General features: G+C 46.5%; 1 protein-coding gene across 1 annotated transcript; it reads left to right on the forward strand.

The window, feature by feature from the left end:
* Positions 1 to 1,511: 1,511 nt before the first annotated feature.
* Positions 1,512 to 15,083, forward strand: LOC139596072 (haloacid dehalogenase-like hydrolase domain-containing 5). The gene is made up of 8 exons (XM_071440080.1): positions 1,512 to 1,654; positions 4,240 to 4,449; positions 5,096 to 5,208; positions 5,895 to 5,988; positions 7,182 to 7,215; positions 8,068 to 8,242; positions 9,712 to 9,900; positions 12,685 to 15,083. Exons 1-8 carry the CDS (start codon positions 1,541 to 1,543, stop codon positions 13,160 to 13,162), a joined length of 1,407 nt encoding a protein of 468 aa, XP_071296181.1. The 5' UTR covers positions 1,512 to 1,540; the 3' UTR covers positions 13,163 to 15,083.
* The last annotated feature ends 710 nt before the right edge of the window (positions 15,084 to 15,793 follow it).

A 15,793-nucleotide genomic window follows, 5' to 3' on the forward strand; every position in this document is an offset into this window, starting at 1 on the left:
GAGTGTGACCAACATCATGATGTAAAAGGCAGGTTTATAGGCAGGGCTGATCTCTGCCAGCCAACACAGAAAAGGAATAAACACACAGAACTGCTGTGTGTAACTGCAAGGCAGACTGGCTGCTGCCTGGCCCTGCTGTGCCAGATCCTCTCTCTAGCTCTGAGTGTGGAGCATTTTTGAGCTGAGTGCTCTTGGCTGCATTTGAGGGAACAAATTGCACAGTAATTTCCCAGAGTGGCCTATAGCAAAATCCTGTGTCCTGCCAGGGTGTGGAATTGCAGTGGAGCCAGGGTGGGGAAGCTGCTGTGGTCACAGCCAGGAAATGGCTCCTGTTTGTCCTGGAGAATGGAGCAGTGGGCAGGCTCAGCTCTGAGTGCAGCTGTGCTGGGATGTGTGTGTGTGCCAGGCTTATGGCTCATTCCATCTCTGGAATGCCTCAGCCCTGAGCACATCCAGCTTAGAAAACAGGTACTTGATGTATTCTTACATGTGTGCTCAGAGTTCTGCCCTGTGTGTTATCCTGGCTTGAGCAAGGGCATAACCTCTCTAATTGTTGTGTCTGCTGCATCGATTTGGGTCTGCTTTTGTCTCTTAGAAATGCGTTTGTGTGTTTCATTTATTGCCAGCCACGTCAGTGCTGCAGATGGAAGGCACCTTCCTTGTTCTGTGTCCTGGTGAGTGCAGTGCAGTCCCTGAAGGATCAGTTTCTCCTCAGTCACAGGGGTGCTGAGGAATATTTGTTGGCAGCACTAGGAAATAAGTGGATTTACCTAATCTGCATTAGCAGATGAGCAAGATAAACAGAGACAGCTTTGCAGAGGATCCATTAACTAATGACATCTTGTGCTGCTTGTCTCACTTTCAAGTTTAGCTGCAGGGGTGCAGAGCTGAGGGACTGTGGTGTTTGTGCATGTTAGGCTTTTTCCTAGAAAATTAATCACAGAATGGGTCAGTCTGGAAGGGACCACTGTGGGGCATCTGCTCCAAACTCCCTGCTCCAGCAGGGCCATCCCAGAGCACAGGGCACAGGATTTGTCCAGACACTTCTGGGGTAGCTCCAGTGAGACAACTCCACACCCTCTCTGGACAATGTTCCAGTGCTCAGTCACTGCACAGGGAAGAAGTTCTTCCTGGGCATCGGTTCCTGCCCATTCCTCGTGTCCAAATGGTTGGCACCACCAAGCAGATCCTGCTCCATCCTCTTGGCTTCCCTCTCACGCCCAGCTCCCTCAGCCTTTCCTTGAAGAGAGATGCCCCAGTCCCTTCACCAGGCAAGAGTCAGACAGAATGGTTCCTCTGCTCTGTTGCTGAATCGAACAGCAGTTATCTCTGGGTCGGGCTGCTGTGCTGACTGCTCTGGGCAGTGCCGCCAGCCGCGGTGCGCCGGAGGGGCCGAGCCCCGGGGGCTGTGCGGGCGCGGCGGTGTCGCAGGGCGCTGCTCGGCTGCCCGGGCTGACGCCGGCCCGTGACGCGGGTGACGCTGCCCCGTGAGTGACGCGGGCCCGGGCGGGGCGGCTGCCGGCCCCGCACTCCGCTCGCCATGCGCCGGGCGCTGCCGCCGCTCCGCGCCCTGCTCGGGGCCGCCCGCCCGCCGCGGCTGCCGGCGCCCCGCGGGATGCGCGGCCCCTCGGCCGGGCGGAGCGGGCACAGCGCGGTGAGCGGGGCCGGGGCCGGGGCCCGGGGCGGGCGGGCCGGGGCGCAGCGAAAGCGAAACGGGCGCGGGGCGCGGCGGAGCGCAGCCGGGCCACTCGCCGTGCTCGGGGATGCCCGGGGGCATCCTCGCTTCCCCGGCACGCCGGGACGGATTTCCCGGGCATTGCCGGCCGCAACTCCTGGCCCGGGGCTGCGTGTGCTCTGGGCTTACAGAGAGAACCAGGGAAACTCCTTCCGACCACTGCCGGCTCTGTCCCTTTGGTTGTGCAGCGCGGCACAGCGCTCCTGCCACCAACAATTTCTTTTGGGGTCAAAAGGGAAACAAAGCTGCCGACTTCATTACCTCTATCTGTCATGATATCTATCTCATATATATCTTCAGTTCTTTCCTTATTGCCTTTCCCCCCTTTCTTTTTCTTCCTGCTCGTGTTACTCACTGTGAAATTCCCATTTGTAATCTGTTATCTATACATCTGCTATTTATATGTCGCAAAATTAACGTAAAGGATCTCATCTGCTACAAAATTATTCCAATGCCACTGCAGTTTCAGCAGTTTCAGGTACCCATTCACAAAGCCTGGGAAGACTTTGTTTTTATTAGCGAGCCTTTAGCAGCATCTCTTCAGCAGTTGGGTTATTTCTGATCTAGCTTTCCTGAAACGGGTGCAGGCTATGTGGAGACAAGGACTTGGGGGGTTTTGTTCTTAAAAGGGTGATGATTCTACAGAGGAGAGAGGAGAAGGCTTCGGGGGGAGTTCTTGCATGTAAAGACAAACACCCAGCCTAATTTAAATGAATGGGAATGCGATTTATTTACGGTGTTGCCGTTATTAACCCGGGCTGCCTGGGGGGGCGGATTCCCGCTGTTGTTTGAGCTGCACCCCATTCCCAGCGGTGCCTGTCCCTGTGCTGTGCCTGCTGCAGGAAAAACGTGGTGTGTGAATAACTGATGTGCAACAAAGTGCTGCTCGAGTAGGCAAAGTGCCCTTCTGCTCCTGCACAGGAGACACAGCGGCTGCGGGTGCGTGCCCTGAGCCAGCCCCGGCAGCAAAGGCTGTCCCAGCTCCATCATTGCAGTCCTGTCTGTGCCTGTTAGCCAAGGCTGTCCCAGCTCCCATCATTGCAGTCCTTTCTGTGCCTGTTAGCCAAGGCTGTCCCAGCTCCCATCATTGCAGTCCTTTCTGTGCCTGTTAGCCAAGGCTGTCCCAGCTCCATCATTGCAGTCCTCTCTGTGCCTGTTAGCAAGGGCTGTCCCAGCTCCATCATTGCAGTCCTTTCTGTGCCTGTTACCAAAGGCTGTCCCAGCTCCCATCATTGCAGTCCTTTCTGTGCCTGTTAGCCAGGGCTGTCCCAGCTGCCATCATTGCAGTGCTTTCTGTGCCTGTTAGCAAAGCTGTCCCAGCTCCATCATTGCAGTCCTCTCTGTGCCTGTTAGCAAAGCTGTCCCAGGTCCCATCATTGCAATCCTTTCTGTGCCTGTTAGCCAGGGCTGTCCCAGCTCCCATCATTGCAGTCCTGTCTGTGCCTGTTAGTGAAGGCTGTCCCAGCTCCCATGGCTGCAGTCCTCTCTGTGCCTGTTAGCCAGGGCTGTCCCAGCTCCATCATTGCAGTGCTTTCTGTGCCTGTTAGCAAGGGCTGTCCCAGCTCCATCATTGCAGTGCTTTCTGTGCCTGTTAGCAAAGCTGTCCCAGCTCCCATGGCTGCAGTCCTCTCTGTGCCTGTTCCCCCATCGTGCTCAGCCCCGGCCCTTAACCCCTCCCTTTTCATCACTGACCATAAATCCCGAGGTTCCTGGTTCCTGCTGTAGGCTCGGGAGAGAGATGAGTTTTAGATGATAGGTTTTGTTCCATGCTTTTCCAGCCTGATCCAGTTACAGTTTCATTGCTCACACTCCTCTCTCTGGCTCTGCTCCCTGCCCTCATACCCCAGCTCATCCTTGCTCACTCTCCTTGCCGGGGCTCACCAAGTCCAGCTCCTCACCACCCCAAAGGCAGGCAAGGAGATACATTTTAGTAACTCGAGCAGCACCTTGGTGTAAGGAGGTGCTGACTTTGCCAATTAGCCTGCCCTGTGTGAAACTGGGACTGAAGCCATGTGTAGGAGCACAGCAGGCTCTTGGCTGTAATCAAACTCTTGTGGAACAGAACAGTTTTACTACAAACACCTTGTAAGGGAGCAGCCAAGTACAATACTTGTGTCCAAGACCTGCCTACTGCTGAAAAACTTACTTTTGCATATTTTGTTAGTATTCTGTGGGGGTTAAGCCATTGAAGTGTGACTCACTGGCACAGCAGCATGTATTTTGTACCTCTTGGCATCAGTTTAAGTTAATTTTTCCCTATCCTCTGAAATAATCTGGAACTATTTGTAAGGCAAAATAGCTCTCCTGAGTCTGTATGCAGAAGGCAGAGGGAGTTGTGGTGCTGCTTGTGTCAACATGTTTTTAGCATTAAGATGTGCAGGGTTATGGCTCTCCTGCTGTCACTGGAGGTGCCTGTTCTCAGGGGGTTGTAGCTGCTGTAAACTCTATTAAATATGTGTAAGGACATGCATAACCAATGTACCCTCTGGTTTCATCCCTCCCAGCCCGGCGTGCTGCCATCCTTTGGATTCCTGTTTGACATCGATGGGGTGCTGGTGCGAGGCAGGACCCCCATTCCTGCTGCCAGAGCAGCCTTTGGCAAGCTGGTCAACCCTCAGGGACAGTTCCTGGTGCCCGTGGTCTTTGTCACCAACGCTGGGAACTGCCTGCGCCAGAAGAAGGCTGAGCAGCTGTCCCACCTGCTGGGGGTTCCAGTGAGTCACCTCAATGCCATTTACTGCATGTTGGATGTGTCAGATGTGTTCTCTTCCATTAAATGCTGCTCACTTCATCAGGGCTGCTTGTCCCTTAAGCCCCCTGACCTGCTTTGCTGAAAGTAAAAAGTGCTGTCCAAAACTAACTGGTAAAGGCACTGGTTTTTCCAATAGTAAAGCTAAAGGTATTTCTTTGGATGGTAAGTAGTGATTCCCAGGAGTATCTTTCCAGAATAATAGTCTTACTGGTTACTACCTGTCCTGCTGAAGGGGTGGGGATATGTAAGCTAAAAGAAGGTGGTAATCTGGTACAATTAAATCACAGCTACAGTTTAGCAAAGGGCCCACAACTGGAACCAGTTCTGATTCTCCTTCCCTGTTTGCTTCCAAATGAATTTGGTGATTTTATAAAACCAGGAGAGAAAGGTTTGTTCATGTTGAATCGAGCTGGAAGCTGAAGGGGGATGTGTGATAACTTGTCAGTAAGGTATTTTTTTCTGGCATATTATCAATACATCATTTGTGAAAGGAGAAAATGCTGATTGTTATGTAATTCCTGGAATCTGTCACATCTGTTAATTGAATCTATGTATAAACAACTTCTCTGGAATACAACAGAGTCCTTTTGTTTTTAAATCCCAAACAGATTTCCCAAGATCAAGTGATGATGTCCCACAGTCCCCTGCGGATGTTCAAGCGTTATCATAAAAAATGTGTCCTGGTATCTGGACAAGGACCCCTTCTTGATATTGCTCAAGAGTATCTTTTAAAAAAGCCAACAACTTTCTGCCAAAGTGTTTTCCTTAATCAGGTTCAGGGGAGCCTATGGATGAAGTGAAAATCAAGTATTTCAACCCTACAAATGCAGTAAGAAATAGTAATGATAGTTCCTAGTATGGTGCCAAATTTATGTTTTAATGTGGTTTTATACCAAGTGTCCCAAGGACTTGAATTATATTGATATCATGATGGTATCAAAATCTCAAACTGTAACTTAATAACCTTAACTTTTTGCATAAACTTTGCTCAGGCTTCCATTAAGTCCCTTCTGCACTTCTTCCTGCAGTGGGATTTTCTTTGAAGTTGGTGTAAATAATAAGTTGTAAAAATGTATATACAACTTCTAAGCATAAGCTCTATTTGAAGTACAAAACTGAGAAAAAGGTATTGAAGGTATTGTCTCTTAGAAATGCATTTCTAAATTCAAAATTCATTAGGCTTGGCTAAGAGAGAAGTAGATGAGAGGACTGAAAACAAAACAGGAGAACTTTGGTCTCTCATTTATCAGATCATCTTTTTGTCTCACAGAAGGAAATTCTGTCTTTGCTGTTGCTTTCATTGCTAACCAGTTTGTCAGTTGAATACCTTTAAATGGTTAAGGTGGAATGAGCAGTCAGAAACCCTTTCCCTGTGAGCAGCTGTGTGTCCTTAGCTGGCTGCCCCAGCCTTGGCTTCTGCCAGCCCATCACCATAGACACTCTGAGGGAGAAACGCCCTCTGCTCGATGCAGTTGACCATGACAGAAGACCCAATGTCCTGGTGAGTGAGATTTGTGTTTCAAACCTCTCTGTTTGCTCCTTGTATGACATCCTATAACAGGGATCAATATTTAACTACCAAGCAACTGCTGCTGTTCTTACATTGTATTTTGACTTTGCTTTTCTACTTCCTTATTTGTTTTATTGCAACTTTCTCAAGAACAACTCTTTTCTCTCAGTAGTAATTCTTTAACTCAGCCTTTTATTTTATAGCCTGCTGTTGTGGGAAAACTCACAATCTAATACAGATACCTAATGCAAAATCTGCCTTGGAAAGCTGATTAGCTTCCTCAGAAGGTGTGGAAGATAACATAAGCTTTTCCCTGAATATATGATTGTGTTGCTATTGTTTCTAACCCACAAGGCTGCTTTGATTGCAAATGAATGCTTTGAAGAAAATAACTTTCCCTCAAAGGACTCCCTTTGCTGTTTACAGCACTATTTGAATGGCAGCAGTGGCTACAGTGGTTCCAGTTGGATTGTCCAGAATTAAAGCGGAAGTGAATAGCTGGGTGTGCTGTACATGCTCAGGGCCAGCCTACAGAGTGGATTTCCTCACTTGTAATGAGGACATTCTCTGTGGCTCACAGAATCATAGCTCAGCTGTGGCACCTTTTGCTGGGCTCCTCACCCATGGGGATGGAAGGTCAAGAGCCTGTTAAAGTGTTTGTCACCACACAGAGTAAATAATGAAGTCAGGCTCTTAATTGTTTAGCAAATATATTACATGTTATACAGTGCATTCTTTATTAGAAGTGTTAAAGAAAAACATCTCAAAAACTGTTTTTCAAATGTCTTGGTACTGCTGGAAGCCTCTTACTCCTGTGGAAAAATAAACATCCATACTTTTCTACACAAGTAGTTAAAACAACTAATTAAACAAGTCATTTAAACAACTGAAATCACAACACAAGTAGTTTTAACAACTGGAGTTAAAAAACTCCAGAGGCAGCTGAGGAGAAGCAGGAGGCAGGTGCAGGTAGAGCACAGTCACTGCTGTCCCTGTGCCAGAGCTGTCACTTCAGAGAGGAAACACAAGTGATGAGTGAGTGAACTGATGTCAGGAATATACCAATGTAGAGAGCATTTCCTCTTGGAGTGGCAGGAGACAGCTGTGGGAGCTGAGCTGGAATTTATTCTGTTAAAAATAGATGTTTCATCTTGTAGAAAACTTTCCCTTTTTTCTCATTGCAGTCCCCGTCTGCTGTGGAGCTTCCCAAGATTGAGGGTCAGTTATCTTTATTTAACTTGCATCTATCCATTAATAAATGAAATATCTTTATTCTATTCTATTCTATTCTATTTTATTATCAGAAATGATTTTTTAGATTGTTGGGCACTTTGAAAATTTGTCTGAGACAATCCTAAAATTTCCTTGTTAATGACATCTGTCATTCATTTGAAAGCATCATGTGTTGTAAAGCTGTTTTTTAATGTGTGCAGCTTTCAGCCACTGGGTTTTGAAGTTTGAAGGGTATATGAGGTCTCCTTTCCTCTTCATCTGCCTTTAACAGACTATTGTTGCTCTCCTTTCATAATGAACTGATGTTCATTATTCAGAAATAATTAATCTTGTTCTTACAAGTAGTCAGGATCAGCTGTAGTATGAGAAGGGTCTTGTGTTCACTCTCATCTCATCTGAACTACAGGAAAGTAGAAATTGGACCTTAGGATTTAAAAATATCCATGTCAGGTTATTGCTGGAGACCAAAGCAATTTTTAAAAACAACATCCAAATTGTGCTCTGAGGTGAACAAATCATAAATACTGCATGTAAACAGGGAACTCAAAAGTTATGGGAGACTTAGAAATACAATTTAGAAGTTAATATTGTAATTTCTGGAGAAACTTCACCTGTAAAATAAAATTCCTAAACCTGTAGATTTTGCAGTGGGGTCTTGTTACTTCTGAGTTTCTGTCATTGGATGGGCATGTGATATATTAAGCCCCTAAATTAATGTGACTGTTTGATCAGTTCCTGGTTATTTTAAATGACTTGTTCAGTCTCTTGAGGCCAAGTTTTAGGCCTCAGTGCTCTGATAACAATTCCATGACTGTTCTGTGCCTGTGCTTCTCCCAGCTGTGGTGCTGTTTGGGGAGCCAGTGAGATGGGAAACCAGCCTGCAGCTGATAATTGATGTTCTGCTGACCAGTGGCTATCCTGGCAACCCCTATGGGCAGGAAAACTACCCTCACATTCCTGTGCTGGCCTGCAACATGGACCTGATGTGGGTGGCTGAGGCACAGTCCCCAAGGTAAGTGCTTTATTCATGTCACTGGGATTCATCTGGGGCTTCCTCATTTTTCCAGCAGGACTCAGAGTCAGCACTTGAATACAGAATGCTTGATGGCTTGGCTTGGAATGCAACATCTCTAATGCACTTTCAGCTAATGCTGCCTGTTTGCTGGCTGCATTACTGCATCCAGGAAATCACTTCTCAAGAGAAAAGCTGCTTTTAAGCTCTAAACCTTTTGTTTCCTCAGTCCCAGAACAATGGAGAAAGAGAGGTTTTTTTCCTGAGGGCCTCAGAGCCTCGGTTCAAAGGCAAAAATGAAAAAATTATCAAGGCCATTGTTTCATTTCATTAGGTCCCTCTTTGGTATTTCTCTTTTCCTGGTAGGGTAAAGAGCTGACCCTGCTGGTTGTAAGCAGTGAGTGGTTCTGAGCTGAGGACAATGCAGCGAGCTCTTTAGGGAACACAAGGAAAAACAAGCAGAACACACAGAACAAGGTGCCAGGACCTCTTAGAGTGGTTTTGTTTGATTTGGCTTTAATAGAAGGTACTTCTTTAATAGGTTTGTTTCCCCTCCCTTCCCCTCAGTCTGTAATTTGAAATAGAAATTTCTTACTGTGACTTGGTTGCTGCCTCAGTCCTGGGTCAAAGATCTGTTCAGATATGTCTTTGGAAGCAGAGGCCATCTCTAATTAACACACTGGAAAAGATATCTGTGTGATGGCTTCAGGCTGCAGTAAGGCAGCCAGGACACCTCCAGTGAGCAATTTTAAAATTAGATAAATCTGTTGTGTCATCCCAGTAATGTGGGTTTATTGTGGTGTCAGTTGTTCAGTTAATCAGCACTTAATTTTCAGTGAACCAGCTGCAGAAATGTTCCATGCTGAGCAGAAATTGGTAGTTGCAGAACACAATTTATGCCTAAAAAATAATGAAATAAAAAAGCCTTGTTTGATGTTTTAAATCTGTGCTTAATGTAATTTGATTTGGTATTATACCTGTGTAGGTTTGGGCATGGAACATTCATGGTTTGGATTTATATCTGTGTAGGTTTGGACACAGAATGTTCATGGTTTGGATTTATATCTCTGTAGACTTGGGGATGGAAAGTTCATGGTTTGGTTTTGTATCTCTGTAGGTTTGGACACAGAACATTCGTGGTTTGATTTTATATCTCTGTAGGTTTGGGAATGGAACGTTCATGGTTTGGATTTATATCTGTGTAGGTTTGGACACAGAATGTTCATGGTTTGGATTTATATCTGTGTAGGTTTGGACACAGAATGTTCATGGTTTGGATTTATATCTCTGTAGGTTTGGGCATGGAACGTTCATTGTTTGGTTTTATATCTGGGTAGATTTGGGGATGGAAAGTTCATGGTTTGGTTTTATATCTCTGTAGGTTTGGACACAGAACATTCATGGTTTGGTTTTATATCTCTGTAGGTTTGGACACAGAACATTCATGGTTTGGTTTTATATCTCTGTAGGTTTGGGCATGGAACGTTCATGGTTTGTTTGGAAAACATTTACAAGAAGATCACTGGCAAAGACCTGAAGTACGAGGCGCTGATGGGCAAACCCAGCAGGCTGACATACCAGTATGCAGAGCACCTGATCCGGGCCCAGGCCCTGCAGAGGAGCTGGGAGCAGCCCATCCAAACCCTCTATGCTGTGGGGTAAGGTTTGCTGAGCCCCAGAGGCATGGCAGGAAATCCCAAACCCTCTGTGCTGAGAGAGACCCACAGGTACAGCAGGAAACCCCAAACTCTCTGTGCTGTGGGGTAAGGTCTGCTGAGCCCCAGAGGCAAGGCAGGAAATCCCAAACTCTCTGTGCTGTGGGGTAAGCTGTGCTGAGCCCCAGAGGTACAGCAGGAAACCCCAAACTCTCTGTGCTGAGCCCCACAGGTACAGCAGGAAACCCCAAACTCTCTGTGCTGAGCCCCACAGGTAGAGCAGGAAACCCCAAACTCTCTGTGCTGTGGGGTGAGCTGTGCTGAGCCCCACAGGTACAGTAGGAAACCCCAAACTCTCTGTGCTGAGCCCCACAGGTACAGCAGGAAACCCCAAACTCTCTGTGCTGAGCCCCACAGGTAGAGCAGGAAACCCCAAACTCTCTGTGCTGTGGGGTAAGCTGTGCTGAGCCCCAGAGGCAAGGCAGGAAATCCCAAACCCTCTGTGCTGTGGGGTGAGCTGTGCTGAGCCCCACAGGTAGAGCAGGAAACCCCAAACTCTCTGTGCTGAGCCCCACAGGTAGAGCAGGAAATCCCAAACCCTCTGTGCTGTGGGGTCAGGTGTGCTGAGCCTGACAAATACACCGGGAAATTACTCACAGTGTAAATGCCAGCCAAGGAAAACACACAACTCTTACCAGCTTGTTTCTCCTGCCATTAAGACCATCTAACTTTCTTGGTGCTATGGTATATCTTTCATGACATTTCTAATCTTAAAGATTAATGATGCTTTGCTCTTTTTACGTGTAATTTCTGCAGAAGCACAAAAGGTGTTTTATATGCAACTAAGATTTCTCCTGATTTTTATTTAGGTTTTTTTTTCTGAAATAGGCTGTGTGAATCTAACACAAAGGGTTTGCCTGGGTGTTTATTCTGTTAGGTTTAGTGGTGTAACACCAACTGCCTTTGAGCAAAGGACAGTTAGAGACTGCAGACCTAGACTTTATCTCTGAGGTCATTTAGGTTGGTCATATGCTGCTGCATGTGCTACCACGTCATAGAATCCTTTTCAGAGAAGAAGATAAAGCTGCATTTTATTAAAGACTGTTTCAGAATCTCCAAGATGTTTGGCAATATAATAAGCTTATTCATGGGCTGCTCATACCTTGATTCTCTCTCCCCTTGCCCCAGTATGGAGAGTGATTCATTTTTATCCTATCATGCTTCATGAAAATGGTGCAATAAAATAGCTGAGGGGTTGGACTTCTCCCTGTCTGCCTGATTCCACACAAAGTGGTGTAAAGTATACAATAAACTGTTAGATGAAATTGAAGCAATATGCAGAATAAATAGACTCCACAGTCTGATGTAGTTGTGAAGTGGGTATGTATTGTCAGCACCCGGCACAAGCGAGACAGCTCTCATGAAAACTTGTGCCCTGAGCCTTGGTGTGACCCACATCTTTATTCTTGAAGATGTTCCATATTCATTACATTGCACAACCTTGCCATGCATATTCAACCCCTGGCCCTGCCTGTCCTCGCCTCGCATGGTAATCTGGGCATGCCTTGTGGTGGTCACACGGGGGTCACTCAGTGATCTCTGAGGCCGAAGATTGTGGTCTTCCTCATGACTGAACTTCTGAACTTTTCTCCTTTGCATGTGTGCTTTGGTCCCTTGGTGTTGTCATTATAGTGCACAAGCTCTATTGTCATTACATTGCAAGGGATCCACATTGCCAGAGTTTTGTACCTCCTTGATGTTTCTGTAGGCAGCTCCTCCAGGCACTGCCTCTTCCTCATCCTCACAGCAGCCAACTAACTCCAGGTCCCACCAAGCCACTCTTTTATAACACTCTTCTGATTGCCTACAGCTGTGGCCTGTTAACATCAGGCCTGCTCCTAATCTTTAGTAATTGGTTCAGCTGCAACTCTTTAGGGGATAAGGTTACATTCTATACCACCTTCATTTACCCATACTGTATCCCCCTACACCTTGGTGCTTATCTGAGTACGTCTCTTGGCCTAGATCAGCTTGGAGACAGAGGAGCCCCTTTATCTGGGTTTCTTGCATCCCTTGCTCTTCTCCTGGTATTGTTCTTGATGCAAGAAGCTTCAGAAATTTGCATTTTCCTATGCCCTTTGTATCATGGCAGAGGTTTCTTAAGTAAAAGGTTAAAATTCAACACATAATTCTACAAGCTAAAATTAAAATGCTTAATTCATATTGCTAACTAAGGTGAACTCCAAAAACCTCTTGAAAGAATCTGTGTCTCTCAGGCTGTTGTTTGAGCCCACTCTGGCTGGCTATGGACCCTGGCCCGCACGGTCTCACATGGACAAAGCAAAAGATGAGAAACTCTTCTCCACATGGGGACCAGTGTCCCGTTCATTGGCCTGGGAAGGGACACCTCAGACTCTGGTGACCTCCCAGGTGGAAAAGAGAGCATTGCCTTCTTGCAGGGGCCTTTTATACCTGAGAGAATGGGGACAGGGGAATAGCCCACATCAATGGGATACCATGGAGGAGGAGTGAGGGGAGACCAGGGGGGCAGACCTCAAGGGGATAGAGCAGAAGGGTGCATGAGGGAGAGACCATGTGATGGAGAGGGGAAATAACAATCTATGTGACATACCATACTCAGTATGAGTTTCCAATCACCCTAAACAACAAAACAACAACTAAATAAACTATTGAGTGCAATGCAACAATCTCTATTTCAAAATGATGAAATGTAACAATGCCTTTTGCAGCTGCAGCTGAGGTGCTGACTGAGTTTGTGCTTTGCAGGGACAATGTGATGACGGATGTGTACGGAGCCAACCTGTACAACCGCTACCTGCAGGCCCGCAGCCCCCGAGCCCGCCTGCAGGCCCAGGCTGCTGCAGGCCCAGCCCCTTCCCTGCTCCGCCAGCGCCTCCAGCCCGGCCTCAGCTGGCACACGGAGCTGGCCCCTGCAGGCACAGCCCCCGGCCTCAGCTGGCACACGGAGCTGGCCCCTGCAGGCACAGCCCCCGGCCTCAGCTGGCACACGGAGCTGGCCCCTGCAGCTGCTGCCCACTGCAGGTCTGTGCTGGTCTGCACCGGCGTGTACGACCCCCACAGCGAGGTGGCCCTGCCCAGCAGGGACAGCGTGGCTGAGAACGTGTTCCACGGGCACCGGGATTTCAGCTTCGACCCCGCCTTGGTGGAGCCAGACCACATTGTGCCCGACGTGGATGCTGCTGTAGACCTGGTCTTCCAGCTGGAGAACTTTGCACCTCGTTGAGGTGACGGGGATTTCTTAAGGACCACTCAGTGCTGTGCTTTTCTTGCCCGAACACACTGTGCTTTACAGGAGTGCCACAAAGTGCTGCCTTCTAAATTTTTTAACCTCTGAATCAATACAATCTTCTATTAGGTATGGTTATCAGTAGTACATGTAGGTACATGTGTGTGTAATTATATTAAATATCAATAATGCTTTTTATAGTGCTTCTAAATATGTAATTTATGGCTGGAGTTACCCTTTACTGTCTTCCTCTTTGTTATGTTAGGGACTTTAATAGCAATATTTCATAGTAACCTATTCATGTACTGGTACTTAAATCCCTCCACAACAGCACCTCCTTTTGTTTGCTGGAAGATTTAGTTTTGAGGATCTTGAGGATACCAGATTGTGGTGCTGGGGTCACTCAGTCCATTCCACGTGGGCTGTACAGAGCACAACAAGTATTAATGCCTGGAATTCTGCAAGTACTGAATGCTCCCTTCAATCAGAATGGAGTTCAATCTGTTCCACTTTGAACCTGCTCTCATCTGACCTGCTGCTGCCTTTCCTTGTGTCTGTTCTCCCATGTCCCTGGAGTTTTATTGCTCCTCTCTGCTGTGTGAAGCCTTAATTGTGTTGGAACTCCACAGTCCAGGAAGGGAAGCAGCAGACCTGGGTGCCCTCTGTGGCCTTTTTGCTCTTTGCCTTTCTATAAGCAGTTTCTTTTTTCTCTTCTCTTCTCTTCTCTTCTCTTCTCTTCTCTTCTCTTCTCTTCTCTTCTCTTCTCTTCTCTTCTCTTCTCTTCTCTTCTCTTCTCTTTCTCCTCTCCTCTCCTCTCCTCTCCTCTCCTCTCCTCTCCTCTCCTCTCCTCTCCTCTCCTCTCCTCTCCTCTCCTCTCCTCTCCTCTCCTCTCTCTTCCTCTTCCCTTCAAATTTAGAACCTTAGAAAGCTTTAGCAGTTTTGTTTCATGTGTTTCTGTGAGTTGGGACTTTACACTGAATCAGTGACTACTGCTCAGCCAAAAAGTGCCTCCTAATTTACTTGAAGCCTCATACCACTGTGGTAATTAACTGGCCTTTAGTGTAATATATTTCATCTCATGTCAATGTTATATGTTGTTTGGTTCATGGATTTTATAGCTGTTTAAAAAGAAAGAGTAATTTATTTTTTGTTATTTTTGTAAAATAATTCCAAAGTTTTCATCCCAAAGATGCCTTTGAAAATATTTCTGTGTTATTTGTTATAACACATAAGCTTGGAAAACATAACCCAATTAATTGTTTTAAACCAAAGTCAACTTACACACAGAGATCAATCCACATTAGGGACTAGTCAGGTTTTTAAGACTGGGTTTTTTTATTTATTTTTTTTTTTCAAATCAGAAATTGTACAAACACAGCCTGGGTGTTCATTCCTCCCAGGTTCCTGCAGGGCTGTCAGAATGAATTCCTGGCCAAATCCTTCCCTGCTCCTTCCCCCAGCAGCAGCTCTGGGAGCCCAGGGCTGCTGTGCAGTCAGGTTTTGTGGTGTGTTCCCTCTGTTTGCAGAGCACTGTGATCCCCTGCACTGCCAGCATTGTTGCTTCATCTCTTGCAATGTTTCCTGAGTAACTTTCAGTGTCTCACTGCATGCAGTGTGAGGACACTGCCCTGAACAGTTCATTTCCTGCTTCTTCACTGGAAAAGTATTTACAGCAGCACATTCTTGCCTTTTTATTGGTACAGTGAACAGATAGCAACCTGTTCCTTTAGCACTTTCCTGTCATATACCAAGTATTTGCAAAGAACACCAAATCTAAGTAAAGACTGTAATTCTGTAAGGTCAGGATGGTTTAAAGTCACATTGTTTCAGTACTAAAGCATGTTGCAAAATTCTCTAACCTTACCAGAATTGGTGAAGCAAGGAATAAAAACGTTGGAAGTTGCTGAAGAACAGAAAAGGTTCCGTGTGTTTCTCCTTTTTTTCTCTACAATGTGGATGAACACTTCAAAAGGCTCATGAAGGAACTGCATATGGACCTCTTAAATCTCATCCCTCATGGAAACATTAACATAAAATGTGTTTGTAGAAAAGGAAGAGTCCCTTTTTTTGTGTCACATCACCAGTAAAATCTAAAACCCTTCAAGGATTCCAGATTCTCCAGCTCCATGGATGAGCTCCAGCTTGGTGAGTGGCAGACCCTCAAAAAGCCAGAATGCTGAAAAAACAGCAGATGAAAAGGAAATAAAGGAAATTATTGGAAATAGTGACCTGGGTAACACTACACACAGAAGGCAGCTGCCAAAAGAGGTGGAAATCTCCTTCCATCAGTGTAAAGGGAGAAGCTGGGATTACAGGAGTTTCTCCAGAACTCAGTGGTGCCCTGTGTGCTCTGTAACTTGTACAGAAATGGGGACTAACAGATACCACAGCACATCCCACACAGCCTGGGTCAAACTCTTCTGTCTGGACAAGGATGAGTTCTGGGGTGAGGACATAAATCCTGTTTCCAACGTTGGCAGAAACAGGCTGCACACTGACAAGTGTCAGCAAAGTGTTTCTGTGAGTAAAACAGATGAGTGCATATTCCAAACAGCACAGGTGGGTTTACTTTGTGTAAAGATTGCTTGAATTTGTCTAATTCAGACCACCTGGCACTCAGCAGGTCTT

The sequence above is a fragment of the Agelaius tricolor genome, unplaced genomic scaffold (genome assembly GCF_023055355.1).
Source record: "Agelaius tricolor isolate 1412-34295 unplaced genomic scaffold, bAgeTri1.0.p SCAF_14, whole genome shotgun sequence".
NCBI classification, from domain to species: domain Eukaryota; kingdom Metazoa; phylum Chordata; class Aves; order Passeriformes; family Icteridae; genus Agelaius; species Agelaius tricolor.